The 15,215-nt window shown below is 40.4% G+C and overlaps 1 protein-coding gene across 4 annotated transcripts in view; it reads right to left on the bottom strand.

Moving 5' to 3' along the window:
- Positions 1-327: 327 nt before the first annotated feature.
- The window catches only part of DCLK1 (doublecortin like kinase 1), a 361,089-nt gene continuing 346,201 nt past the window's right edge, over positions 328-15,215 (bottom strand). For all 4 annotated transcript variants that reach the window (XM_087436199.1, XM_087436195.1, XM_087436196.1 and 1 more), the window contains one exon: positions 328-6,054. In XM_087436199.1, coding sequence (XP_087292325.1) covers positions 5,997-6,054 — 58 coding nt within the window. In that variant the 3' untranslated portion in view covers positions 328-5,996. The remainder of the gene's footprint in view (positions 6,055-15,215) is intronic.

Raw genomic sequence — 15,215 nt, 5'->3', positions numbered from 1 at the left:
ATAGGGCTGAACGGTATTTGATTTCTTTGTGTTTATCCAAGTCACTGGCCCAGGCAGGAAGGTAATATATGAAAAGGGACATTTTTGGAATAGCTGTTTTTGAATTACACTCATGAAATATACACTCTGCTATGGAGGACATGTGGGAAAGCTACACTCTGACCGCATGACTAATTTTTAAAGCCCTGCATAGAGAGAATTCCCCCCAAGAACACAGCTGGGTTATTCCTTCGTGGACTGAATGTGTCAATTATGAACTGAACTAGAATGTAATTTTACTCCATTACGGCAATGTGAATTGAGGAGTGGACACTGCAGCTAGGGTGTTACGTAGTAGTTCATACACCAAGTACTACTATTTTATTAACTTTAAGAACATGTTTTACATAAAAACAGGCAACATCAAAAAACTCAGTTGATAAATGAACATAATATATCACAGATGATTTCATTCCACATTAACCTACATTTATTAGCTTAAACTGAGAGATTAGGAAAAAAATTGGATCTCATTCCAGCTTTAACCATGGATACAAATCATTTGAAAGTTATTTCATTAAGATTCTGAAAATCAAAGATTAACCTATGCCATCTGATCCATGCAGCAATTGATAAATCCAGTATTTTCAAAGGAAACATAGAATTTTTTTCTTGCACCAAATTGAAACCTTTCAGAAACTTGTTTAAATGCATCAAGTTCCAAGACCACCTTTTTAGTATGCATGAGCAAAATACTATTTAATTTCACACTCAACTAATCCTTTAATAATTTTCTTTCAGCCAGAATGAAATAGGCTATTATTAATTTCCTAATAAAATTAAAAAAAAATAGTTATGGAGGATATGACTCTAACCCTGGACCAGTTTCAATTTCTTTTTATTTTTTCTGAGAATACATCAAAGATTAATGTCAATGGCAAGTGAGAAATTGTCCCTAGAGAACTATTCAAGTTCTTTTTCTTACCACATTCGATTGGACTGGAATGAACTGACATTAGAGCATCTTTATCATCACTTTTAAAATCCTACTTTCTCTTAATACTAACAGTGAAGGCTTTTGGAACTATTATTTACTTTAAATTAATAAAGTATATCACAGACAAAAATATACAATTTTACATTAAAGCAACATTAAGGGTCTCACTTCAGTTGACCAAAACAGAACATTGAGGAAATCTACAGGTATAGTTTAATTGTAGAGATTCCTCTTCCTTTAGGGAAAAAGAATGAAACTGGATCTCTCACTTGTCTCCCAGGGCAAGATATTGCAAACCTCATGATCAAAACACCTGCCAGTTAGCAGTTCGCTCACTGAAAAATGATCACACAGCTTCAGTGTCGAAGTCCAACAACAAAAACAAAAAAACCTAAGGGAAAAAAAAACCCACCCTAACCAGAGGCATTCTAAGCCTCTATGTTGAATTTCCTGTTTCCCACCAGTTTACGACCCTTAATGTTACTGAATGGATGGTTGCATATTTGAGATGATTAAAAAATAAAAGACTGGCTTAAAAGCACCTCTTCCCCCAGTATGTAATTACATACAAATTAAAGATTCCTTCTGAGGGTCTCAGGGACCCCATTTGTTACTGTTTCATGTATAAGCACCACTGAGCCAATTTTAAAAGCACACTTGCAGTGATCAAATGTTTAGTGTGAACTCAAGTTTTGTTGATATATTTCCCTTTAAACAAAAAAAGTGTAAAGTGTGTTAATTTACACTCATCTTACCATATCTGAATTGAAAAAAGTGTTAATTTTGGAAGTGCTTTTAATCACTATTTTCCCCAACAGACTAGAACGGCTTCATGAAACTTGATGATTAAATAAAGAAATCTGTATCTCCAAAAGAAGTATATATCTGACCCTCTATCACTGCATGCAAAGTAAGGGTCTGTCTGAGAGTATTTTTCCCAAACTCCTAATGGAAATGGCAGACAACATGCAGGAAAGGCTAACCTTTGAACTGACCAACTTCAAGTTCTTTAAAATCTTTGGACAAAAAAAAAAAAAATCATGTCGCAGTTTAAAAAATTAATGATTTACAAACTATAGAAAAGATATGTTATCTACAATATATGCCAGGTAACTCATTTATTTTTTTTTTTAAACCCACATCCAAATGAATAATTACATTAAAACTACCATCTTGAATCTTGGTGCTTCCCAAAATTCTGAAATTACAAGGAAGGAGGGGACATACCAGATTTTTGTGTTGTTCTTTTCTCGGGAAAATTAGGCTGAGAAGAGAAGGAAATGAATCTTCGCTCTGATACAGACCCTCTAGAGGGAACTTCAGCCTGGGGCACCTTTTTATGGTCAAATTAAAAACCTTTGAAAATAGAAGTTTACCATGGAAATGCTGACGGATCTTTACTCTGAGAAGGGCTAGCAGGCAACACAGTAATGTTAAGAAAGCTTTCCCTCAAGCACAATTTCACTTCAGCGCAGGGACAGAGTTGTCTAATGGGCACCGCTGGCCAACAAACATCCATGATTTAATGTGTGTGAGCCTTGGTCACAGGGTAGCTCCATGACCCTCTAAGCTAAGCCAATTTTTCTTCTCTTTTTTTTCCAACTGAAATATGCCTCAAAGGGTAAAGGATTGCAATTTTAGCCTTCATTCACGGATATATTGCTTTCTTTCAACAGTATCTGACGGGCCTGTTAACCACCACCCATGGGGGTGCTGAGCAGGCTGCAGGAAGGTCTCACTGAATACAAAACACCAAACGTTTTCAGCAGTTTATTCACATTTTTTCTTCTGCTTATTTTAATATGCACCACGTGTAAGTTAGATGAGGGCTACAGTAAAAACATTTTCAGTGACTGAAATCTTATTTTTCTTTCTAACGATTTGGAGCAAATCACATATTCATTGATTAGGACGAATAAAATGATTTCTGCTACACGGTTGAGAAAAAACATGTTCATCAGTATGAACAGTTCTCAGCTATGGAGATGATTTACACGATGCATGTAATGAAGGAGTTCTTCCTCAACTAGTCTACTACCGAACAGAAGAGATGAATCTTAAAATTCCCTTGAAAACACCATATGGTTGGTCATGTATCAATAAAGGAAAGACAGTCCCCACCACCAGGCCACCACCATAAGAGCTATATTAAATACCAGGAAAAAAGTATGGAAACACCGGTGGCAATGATTAAGTTGATAATTACAGAGATACACTGCCATAATGGTACATATTTATTCTATGATAAAGTGAAATAAAAAATAAGATCAATTTGGTTATAGAAATTCCTTGAAGAACACCACCACTTAATTATTTCAAACTTGAACTATCCCAAGAATGTCATGAAAAAAATTAGAAAGCACTGGCAAAAAGCGAAGCAGTCTGGATACACCAACATAATCAGCATGCCTTGTGCTTGTCTGTTAACCCTCTGAGTACACCTCTGACATTCAGGATCTCGATAGCTTAATGCTGAAAAGATTGCATTCCATCTGATTACTCAATATTTCTACTTGACAGGTCACATTCCACTGTTTATTCAGCATAGATCACTCAAATTCTACAGTGATGCGCTGGGATCCCCGTGCTGAATGGGCCCTGCATTCTTCTGAGCTGCCCCTCTGCAGCGTGCTGAGAAACACTCCACAGCTTCACATGGTCCACAGTCACCCCAGACTTGAATGGAGAAAGGCCTGAGCCATGCACTAGAAGTTCTGTACACTAGATGCTGTAGCAAAACATGTAATGCCCACAGGAAAAGCAGTAATTCAGAGAAAGAAAGGAAAGTGACAATCTATTGCAGGAAGGTCTCTGCCCATAAGAGTCTTCATATTTATACATTTAGAGTTGCGGCCAAGCTATATAGCTACTCCTTGGTCTTACTTACAATAGTGCTTTGCTTTATAGTTCTAGAGAAAGCAGTAATTTCTGACCAGTTCAGGGTACTTTACTTATATGGAATCTCCCTACACACCAACACCCTTCTGGTGTTCTGCCCTCCCCCTCTCTCCAAAAAACCAACTGATCTGTGCTACATTGTGATGTTGTGTGTTATTATTTCAGGACTCTCTAAAAAGGGAAAAAACTCTCAATAAGTGATCCAGCATTTACATGTCAGGACCAGACAGACCAAAGAGAGAAACCTAAACGTGGAAGAGTGAAAAACTGGGGAGACTACGTTGCAAAAGTTATGACATGTTGTGATTTTACAGTCTATAACAACATAGACCATAGTTTATGAGTTGAAGAGGAAAAAGCAGCAATTGAAGACCAATGTGTATTTGAAAATAAAGAACTGATTAGGTCGCATACAAATTTCAAGACTTTCAGATACTGAAGTGTATTCAAAACAGAGACAGTAAGTGCTGTTCAGCCATCCAGATGCAAATTTCATGAGACATCACTCACTGCTTGTCTCCTGGGTGACAAAGCTGAGCAAACCTTAGGAGGATGCTTGAGTTGGGCCCCTGCCTCCAAGACACCATAGCTTGCCTCCTCTCTAAGCATTGCAGTGACGTACAGGGAGTGGCAGGCCATTCTGAAATACAACACATTCCAGAAGAAACTTACTGGAGACACAGGGCTAGGGACAAAGATTTGGTAACAGGAGTGAAAATACACGTCTCAGGTAGGACTTGGCCCTCAGAGAGAAAAACATGTGCCTCTGGACAGCTAAAGACAGTGATATAAAAAGGTCATCTTAGGGAATGGAAGTTTCATCCTCTAAGTCTCCCATCCTGTTCTTCCTGGGAGACTATATGTAGGTAACCTAAAGGTGCACATGAAATTATCTACTAGTGGTTTATTCCCTTAAAACTTATTTTTAGAACATTCTGGATTGTTTTCCCACTGTGCTTTCTCCTCGGCCACCTTGCAAAGCACTTGCCTCTAGTCCTCTCTGCCCCAGCGCTCCTGTATGGATTTCATACTCTATTTGGATTTCACACTGAAGACTGCAGTGCATGAAAAAGCAGGTGAGAAAAAGAACAGGATCTTGTTTCCTCTTTCTATTTGAAATTCCAGCCCTATAGAGCACCTGGCAATTTATTGCTCTTTTCCACCAGTTGTTTTTTCCTATAAATGTCTCATATTGAGTAGGCAGACCCTCACTCACCAACCACAAGACAAGGTATGGTGACTTCCCGAGGGTCTGCACTGGCACTAGTAGCAGCTGATGTGGAAGCAGCATTTCTGGGGTGTCATCAGCACATCTTCATATGGAGACAATTTGGGGGAGAGGGCACCATCTTTTTCCTGAGTCAGTCTGTCTGGCACAGACCCAGTTCCCTCCACTCAGGATGCAGGACTCACGGCAGCTGACAGTCATACCTCTAACGAAAAAAGTCCCTTCCTTAATAGGATTGTGAAGAAGAGGGGTGCTTATGCATAAGTTATAAACCTGCCATGTTCTAAACCCACAAAAAAGGACAAGCAAGACATCATTCTAGATGCCCTTCTTATCTGGACATCTCAGCATCTAACAACACTCCTTGATCTGCAGCAAAATCAAGAAACATGTGCATATACATCCAAAGGCCTGAAAAATTCCCCAAGCCTTCTCCATAAAATCCTATGCACTCAGAGGGTTAACATGTGCTATATTACATACTGCAGATCCTAGCTTGACAGGATGAAAACATTCATTACTTCTATGTTTAAAAAAGTTGCAAATTAGCCTTAACCCTTTGAGGACTGTATCAGCAACAAGTTGCCATCTTCACAAACAACAATTTGTCATCTCATTCAGCTACAAAGGGAAATCGCCACGAAAGATACCAGAACACACACTTTCTGTTCTGCCATTCAAGCATTGAGTGCTAGATAGATCAGATGAAACTGTTTTTACATAAATTTGGAAAAAATATCTCAGAGTCTCAAAGGGTTAAGCTAGGACTTCGAGTAAAAGGGTCTTATTAAAAGGGCGAGTTTGGGGAGCGAACAGTCTCCGAGGAGCTTGGGGAGTAGTCTTCTGATTCTGAGTTGAGTTCAGGCGGAGTCGGCTGTGCCTTGTACCGGCTTCTCACATCCTGGTTGCGTCTTCGTCGGAAAACCTGCCTCTCCTTATCAAGAGCGGTGGTCTAGCAGGGGCATAAAATGAGAAAGAGGACAATTAGGCCGAAAGAAATGGCAAAAAAAACCTCTGGGACTTTCTGACGTCAGAAAAATATGCTGGCCAAGTTAACCTGCCTTTATCGCTCACCTTTGTTGACAACAGTCACCACTGTTGGGGAGCTCTCTGCTCCCCCAGATGCAGCTCCTAAAAGCACCTGGTCATGACATCAGCAGGCACAGGCAGGATGGATGATGTCGTGGGTTCAACCTCTCCCAGCCCTACTCAGAGTTCCCCTAGTTCCACATCTATTACCCCTGGTGGCTCCCAGGCTAGCCAGAGACCCCTTGGTAAATGGGAACCCCAGGCCCATGTGTCTGACACGTGAGGAGGCCAGACGTGCCTCGTTCATCAACATTCAGCTCAAGGCAGCTGTATAATAAAAATGAAAGGTGATGAAGTTGTCAGACATGGCAACAGAGCCACCAGCTCATCCTCTTATTTTAGCACCTTCTCATTGTAAATTATCTTATTATCTGTTGATGAGGGAGTGTGGCTGAATCTCTGGGAAGTATTGGTTTAATTTTAATGAAACCAAAGCCTGAATTTGAAAACTGCTTTGAATGTAATTAAACCAAATGGAAACCTTCCCACGTATTTTTTTTTACTTTACAAAGATCATTTTCACCATACTACGTGGTAATTTATGAAACTGAGATTCAATATCCTTCCTAGGTATTCCAACTCCTGGTCTCTATGCCTCATTTTCCTGAGGAAACCTCTGATGATCTCCAGGATGCACTATCCAGCCATAGTTCTGGAAGTTATTATGACATCAGAATTGGGAACGGCATGACTTCATTACAGATTTAATGGTTGTGGGGAGGAACGGGGTCATTACAGAGAAACCTTACACAGAGAGCAGAACAGGTACAAAGTCTGAAGAAAAATACAGAACACATATAAAAGTTGAAGGCATCCTTATTTGAAAGTCCCTCTTTAAAAGGATGTAGCCTGGAGGTGATTCCGTTTTTAAGAGATTACTTTTCCTCTACAGGGATATATACCACCATTTTTCGTCTTGAAAATTTACTGTTAGCTTCTTCAAAGAGCAGAGATAAATTTACAGCCAGCCGGGTTCTGAGAACAAAGTGAAAAGTAAGCCCCTCGTACAATTGCAGTATAGCATTAGAGCAATCTTAGATCTAAAATAGGGCAATCAAAGTTCCAAAATGAAGTAATAAAGAAAGAAAGAGAGGCAGTGTGTAGAACCAGGACAGTAAAGGGCTTCGTTAGGCTGAACTGCTCTGCTTTAAAAACTCTCCACACACTGAGTAACAGCGTTACAAATCAATGAGGAAGATAAACTTTAATAATTCACTTCTTGTTCAGTATATCGTTCATACAATGATTCAAGAAGTGGTTTGTTGAAATGTCTACCTTGGATTCTTCGACTTGTTGAATTTTTAAGGACCCTCATATATATAGTTCATGGTCTTATACTCACTGATTTTATGATATTTTCAGCATCACAAACCCAAATTCCTAACTTTATTTAAAACATTGTAAAGTTATAACACATGGTATTTTGCTTTCAAAGCAAACTGAAAATGTTCTGTTTGTGTAGAGTTGAACGTTTGTAAAAAACAGACGTCTTTTTAGTGTGATTTACATAAAAACCATTCTGTAGTTAATCCAAGAGTAGTATAAACTCTTCTTTTGGTCATAAAAAATATTTCTATTTCTAACTTCTTGAGAAAGAAAAAAGTCATCGGCACTGGACTGAATATTGACTAGTAAAACGAGGCTTTCTGGTGTTGGGAAGAAAAGCACATCAGCCTGTAGTCAGGAATTTTGAGTCCTGCTCCGTCCACCACTGGCTGTGAGACGCATTCACTCAGTTCTCAGTTAAATAAGGAGCAGGAACAATCCCTCCCCACCCTCGCAGAGTTGCTGTATGTAAAAATGGATAGGCAAATGCTTTCTAAATGGCTAAATCTCCTAGAAATGGAAGGTGTTTGGTTTTTTTTTTCCTTTACAAGTTGATATAAGATATTGTTTTAAAATTAAGTAACTGCAGGTCATAAGAAAACAATGCAAAACAAAGCTCACATTGGAACTTACCTCAGAGCACTTGTCCTCCTTCCCTACTCTCACTGGCACCTTCTCCACATTTACCTCATCTCCCCATAATCTACTCAATTACGCCAAGTCATGTTCTTGGCTGCAGCCGCTGAAATAGGCAGGCCATTTCTCCACAAATACCGTCATCTAGTTTTTACAGAGGCTCCTGGCACTCAATGTTGAGCCCATGCTTGGATGGTCCCATTCTCCTTATTTTCACTTTCATTTCTCCAAATCCTGCTAAGGGTAATCATATTCTCTTCCTTACTTGTCCCTCTGCCTAGAGAACCCTTGCCCTGGCCCTTTTCAGTGGTCAGTTCTCGCCACTCCTGTTAGCAAAGTTAGGAGCTTTCTAAACGTCCACCTTCGTAGATGAACCCTCCTGCTCACGCTCCCGTGCTTTCAGTGGAACCGATTCACCAGTAACTTCATAGCAGTTATTTTGGAAACATATCATGTCATGATCACGTCATGGAATAAGGGTGTGATGGTTGCTTCTAGATTCTTAGAAATGGATTCTTCTTCTTCTAGATGGATTTCTAGATTCTTAGAATTGAAAGAGAATTTATAAAGCATTCTTTGTCCAATGCTTTGCCTTTATAGGCAGGGAAACTGAGGTCCAGGCATGTGCAGAGACCTGCCCGTATTGCATCGCTAACTAGGAACAGAACTCAGTTCTCCTCCTCCAAAGGCCCAAGTGATTTCTTCCTGTCTACTCTGAAGTCTAGTGAAACAGAATAAAATGGACCCACTGCACCCCAGTAGCTCACTCCTTCTCTGTTCCTAACCAGAGTGGGCTAGCAGAAGACACTGACCACAGGCAGCATCAGAAGCCAAAGACCAGGCTTTCCCATGCTAATGACCTGAAAACCTCTCTCAGGGACAGCAAGCCAGGGTCCGGTGCATGCGCAATCCCATTCTGGGCCTGTGAACTCCTAGGAAGCCCTGGGTCTGATGACAGTGAGGCAGTTTCCGACCCACCCAGGTTCTCGTAAGATTCTCAAAGGCTACACAACTAATGTTTAGGGCTCCCAACCAACTTGCTCTCAAAGATGTTCCAGAGGGCATCGCCATTCATAGGCCTCTCATCCCTGGGCTCCTGCCCACTCTGCTTCCAGCTCCACGGACTGTGGTTCATTTTAAGAACTTCTTCCTTCTCTGTGTTCCCAGGAAACCTAGTATTGCTATCACTGTGCATCCTGACTACTCTATACTTGGCTCTAATTCACTGTCTTCCCTGCCACATTGTAGACTCTTTGGAGGGCAAGATCAAGTCTTGGACATCCTCTCTGTGTTCTCCACAGTTCATCGCACATAATAGGTACTCTACAAACATTGTGGCTTTTGAAATATGGGAAAGTACAACAGAGGTCACATTATTTCCCTCCTGAGCACCCAACCCCCAGTCTATCCTGCACACAGCTGACAGGTCAATTATCCCTAGGTTCGATTTATTTACAATTCCTCATAAAGTCCAGTTCCTCGTTCTAACATTCACAATGTGCTTACAATAAAAATTTCCAGTGAACAGTTCCTGTTGTTACTCAAAATGGTCTTGTGACATCAGCAGACTTGTTCCCCATTAGCGGACACTTGATTTTCTTGCACAGCATCCATTTACTCTGCTTACAGTTAACCAGGCCTCAGTTTCCCTTTGGACATCCCCTGCTCCTGTACCCTACCCCCATCTTTGAGAGTGGGGTGGGGGTGGGCTTGTGTCCCAGGAGCAAGCCTGAGCTTACTGCATTGCCTAACACCCACAATTGGTTCAGGAGGGGCAGCCAGCTAATAGGACACAAGGAGACCTTTGCTGGGACTTCACATTTATACTAAATTCCAATTTTGAGAGGACAGCAGGCCTGGAGCTGCTTCCCACATCCTGGTACCACGTGAAGCTCCAGACTAAAGCCAGCACAGGGAAGTGGAGTGGAGGGATAGAAATCGGAAGAAACCAAGCCCTGACTTAGTGCTGAATCCACCCATCATTGAAGCCAGACCCAACCTTTGGACCTTTCAGATTACACACAATAATAAATTTCCTTTTTGCTTAAGCCAGTTTCGTTTGGGTTTTCTTCACTTGCAATGAAAACAGTCCTAACTGACGTATCTTTGCATGTACTTTAACCATTCTTACCTCTACATCTCGGCTCACGGTGTTCACCAATCTGAAATCACCTCTCCTCCTTCCTGTGCACTCAAATTTATCTATTTTCCAAGATTTGATTAAATTTCACCTCTTGCATCACACTTTTTCTTTCTAAATTCCTCAGGCAAGTATTGTCTTGACCAAACTTCTGGCACTTATTACACATGGGCCTCCTGTTATCTCTTCTGTGCACAATTCCCAAACATGATGCAAGCTCCTCTGTGGGAGAATCTGAAACGTCTTTGTATTTTCCAGAATGCGTAGCACACTGTGGCACACATATTAGGGACATATTAAATATTTCTGAATTAATACAGAATTAAATTATTTTAGATGATTATGTGCTTTCTAAATAATCAAAAATAGAATCCATGGGGCCGCCTGGTGGCACAGCGGTTAAGTGCGCATGCTCTGCTATGGCAGCCCGGGGTTTGCAGCTTTGGATCCCCGGCGCGCACTGAGGCACCGCTTGTCAAGCCATGCTGTGGCGGCGTCCCATATGAAGTAGAGGAAGATGGGCACGGATGTTAGCCCAGGGCCAGTCTTCCTCAAGAAAAAAGGGGAGGATTGGCATCGGATGTTAACTCAGGGCTAGTCCTCCTCACAAAAAAAAAAAAAAAAAAAATAGAATCCAAAGCAACTCTATAATACAAAAGAATAAGAAGTTAGAAGTATTATGAGTTAATATTTAAGAATGTGATTTATGTTTCAGATATGACCAAATGCTTACATCAGATAAAGTTAATATTCTCTTGTACTCATATATTTATCTACTCAACAACCATTTATTGTGGTCCAATTTCTTATCACAGTAAGCACTGTCATATATATCTTTAGAATTTTAACTGTGGCCATAAAATTAACTTGTTCTAAAATATGTACAGTTCAAATTTTACAGTTGAATTCTGTAGCCCCATATGTAGTTCAAGACAGATGAATCCAGCAAAGAAACAGAACAACATGCTATTATATAATTTTTTTAAAGATATTGCTATAAAAATGTATACAGTTCAACTGATAATTTTCCCCCAAAAAAGAATTCAAAACATAATTTTTCCTCTGAACTGCTGCATCACAAATTTAAATTCTGGGCCCTTTCAACTCTTTCTGAAAGGCTGCTTTCTTCTTTATCAATGACAAAAAATTCCCAAATATCAAGCAAATAGGGTCTGTCCTCCCTAATGCCTATCTTTTTAAGGTAACATTGTCCTCAGGTATAGCCTTGATGGTCCATTAAAACTTAAGACTTCCTAACAGATTTATTATTTTTTTAGTTATTTTGCTGATGGTTTATAGCTTTGTTGGAACCAACATGAATGGACTTGCAGTAGAATTCCCAAGTGTTTCTTCAGTAAGTTATCACTTCATTAAGAGCTCGTAAGAGAATCTGAAGCCTGCGTTATCAGGTTTTGGTGCTAATTATCACAGGCTAGAGGTGAGCAAGAAATCTCTTGAGATTCTGGAGTTGACCAGTAGTAACCAAATATGAAGCTCTAATCTAGTTATTTAAAATATGTACTCAATAATGACTGCTATACTGTGTCCTGGGCTACAGCTAAATATTAGTGGACTGGGGGATCCTGGTCAAGAGAACAAATAGTTGACCACATAAAATGATATAGAGAAACTAATATAAACCTGTCCTACAGAAGAAACACTGCATCTCCCTACCTCAGACTATAAGCTCCCGGTTATCACAGTGTCCTTAGGAGCTGCTAGGTAAAGTGTGAAAACTGAGGAACAGTAAAATAATGCCAGTTACCTCAGCAACTCAGGTGGCTGCACGTGCAGTAGTTGGAAATCTTAGAGGAATTAATATCCATTATGTTTTGGAGTCTGCCATAAAGCCAGGCAGGTGTAAAGAAAAGACAGTGCTTGCCTAACACCAAGGAAATGTATTCTAACAATAGATACATCTAATGAATTTGGTCAGTGCCTCTTCTGTTACAATGAAATGACACTATTCTCCACCACGTAGTACTAGGATGTTATAAACCCTTATTTCTGACATTAAATTTGAAAATCATCATAAATACATAGGACATATCCATCTGGCATATCTATGCAATGTTAAAAATATATATATAGCGTGGAGGAGGAAGGTCAGGCATGAGTTGAGAATATGAACTGGAGGATCAGCTTTGTTTGTGCCAGTCTGAGTCACCCCCATCTCTGCAATGCTTGTCTTGTTCGGTAGCTTTAGCTTAATCCCCTTGGAAGCAGCAGTAGGGGGAAATCAGGAGAACTAGCTTTGTGTCCTAGCTCAGCTGATTATGTGACCTTGGACATGTTTCCCAACCACGTCAAGCCCCAATTTCCCAGTCCAGAGACTGAAGAGGGGTACAGTGCATGATCCCTAGGGAAACTTCCACCTATGAAATACTATGAATATTCTTAATATTGCCATCAATCTACTATAACGGGTTATGTTTTTCCCTTCGCAAACAATAGGCCTTACAGTCTATGGATCAAAATATTTCTGTTCTGCAAGATGAGCAGGCCTTGCAAGAGATGCCCCTCACTTAAGTTGTGAGGTAATGTGTTCTGTCACAGCAGTAATTATTGGATTTAAGTAACCACGTTTTTCAGAGGCAAACATTGACTGCTTTGCCTTTTTTGCTCTTCTTAATTTATTGCTAGCCATCACAAACAGTCTTCATTTCATTAATAAAAGAACATTATTGTGCATTTTGCCTTTTAGCCCATCCATTATTCATACCACCTAGGAGACTGAACCGGGGATGCAGCTGTTGGGGCATTAATCTCAGGAACCCTTTCCTTCGCTCACCCTCATTCTGTAGGGACTGAGTTACGATTTGCTTGCCACTCTAGAAATGTTTGGCTTGCTAGTAAAATTAAACTGACAAATCGATGGAAATATCCACCCTCCTTGTTTTATTTGGCTTACTGTCTTGCATATTATGGTTCTGTTTTGTTTTGTTTTAATATCCTTTTGGGGTCTTGCCAGGAACTGCACAGTATCTGGATAGATGATATGGTATTTCCCTAAAATGAAGATGACGGTTAAAATGGCAAAAGGAGGCCTCATGGAATGAAATCTAGCAGCCCTCTAAACTACTTTCTAGGGGCAACTCTTTTAAATGTTATTCCTCATTTCCCTGGGCAAAACTGCCTCATGCTTCTCCACCACTTTTTTTTTTTTTTTTTGTGAGGAAGATCAGCCCTGAGCTAACATCCGTGCCAATCCTCCTCTTTTTTTGCTGAGGAAGACCGGCCCTGAGCTAACATCTATTGCCAATCCTCCTCCCTCTCCTTGTTTTTTTCCCTTTTTCCCCCCAAAGCCCCAGTAGATAGTTGTATGTCATAGTTACACATCCTTCTAGTTGCTGTGTGTGGGACGCAGCCTCAGCATGGCCGGAGAAGCGGTGCGTCGGTGCGCGCCCGGGATCCGAACCCGTGCCGCCAGCAGCGGAGCGCACATACTTAACCGCTAAGCCAGCGGGCTGGCCCTCCACCACTTCTTAATCAGAAGCTCGTCCTGCTGATCTGGTTCTTAACAGAATCCCCCATTGGTCTAACCCTGCAATGGGTTTCTGATAGCCTCCCATCAGAGGGGTAAAATTATAGCCACTAGCTGAGCTCAGGCTTCTAGAGGACAAAATTCATGCGTTTCCTCTGCCCTACAGCTTCTGATTTTCTCATAGTATAAGCCCAACTGAGCTGCCATGTTGTTTTTCCTTCATTGTACTAGTAAACTAAAGAACAACCACAGGCATAGTTTATCTTAAGAAAATCTATGAAAATTTAGAACTTACTAAGCAGGTAAGTTAGGGAGTAACTCCTTTAATTACAAAAACAATTTTTTAACGTTGTCAAAAGGCTTACTCTTGGGTTGCTATAAATGGGATGCTATCCTACAGCATCTCACATGTGATTTGATTGTCCAAACTTTAATTTACCCCAAACTCTTCAAAAGCACATTTATCCTCAAAAGCAAGGTTCCTCTATGATATGAATGGTCCCTGCATTGGAACAAATATTTATTGAGGGCCTACTATGTGCCAGGCATTCCACTAGGTGGTGGAGATACAGGTTTTAACAAACTCCACCAGCTGATGCCTTTTAATTTAGAAACGTGTTTCCCCTAGAACAGGAGTTGAAAAACTTTTTCTGGAAAGGCCACATAGTAAATATTTTAGGTTTTGCAGGCCATATGGTTCTTTGACGCAAGTACTCAACTCAGCCACTGTAGGGCAAAAGCCGCCATAGGCAATTTATAAATGAATGGATGTGGCTGTGTTCCAATAAAACTTTATTTACAAAAGGCCCAGGCAGTGGGCCAGATATGGCCCATTGGCTGTGGTCTGCCAATCCCTGCCCCAGAGGATAACATTTTAAACTTCTATTTCATCAGGATTTTTGGCTATAGACTACTTTAAGTAAAATTTAATGCCACAAATGCTCATGAATAATATTACACATAAGTTACTCAGTAGTTTACTCCAATCAGAGCATCAAAAAAGTGCATGGTTCTACTTTAATAACAAATGTTTCAATCTGGAGAGAGATCAGTTTTCTCAGGAAAATCTGTTTCTAGTGTGAAATGGATGATTTCGTCTGGGAGGTGAGGGACACCCCGTGAAGCAATCTTCTCTGAGTTCCTCTTTTGGGCTGGGGTCTGTGAAGGCCCTTTTGTTCAGGCAGCTTGTTTAATCCTCACCACAGATTTGGAAGGTTGATAAAACTCTTCTCATTTTTATAGATGGGGAAATTGAAAATCAGGGAGTGAACATGTCACTTGCCCAAAGTCACACTGCAGGAAGTCAGGCAGGCTGGATCCAAAACCAGGGCTTCCCAACACCAAAGCCACAAACTCTCCACGCACAGTGCTGCCAATCTTTAATTAAGTTCGTTTCACCTCAATTTTCAAGACATTTTATTTTCTAAAAGTGTCATGT

This window comes from Ceratotherium simum, chromosome 10 (genome assembly GCF_057802395.1).
Source record: "Ceratotherium simum simum isolate JZ-2026a chromosome 10, ASM5780239v1, whole genome shotgun sequence".
In the NCBI taxonomy this organism is placed as follows: domain Eukaryota; kingdom Metazoa; phylum Chordata; class Mammalia; order Perissodactyla; family Rhinocerotidae; genus Ceratotherium; species Ceratotherium simum.
Note: the sequence above shows the minus strand (reverse complement) of the source record. Positions and strands in the feature narration are given on the sequence as shown.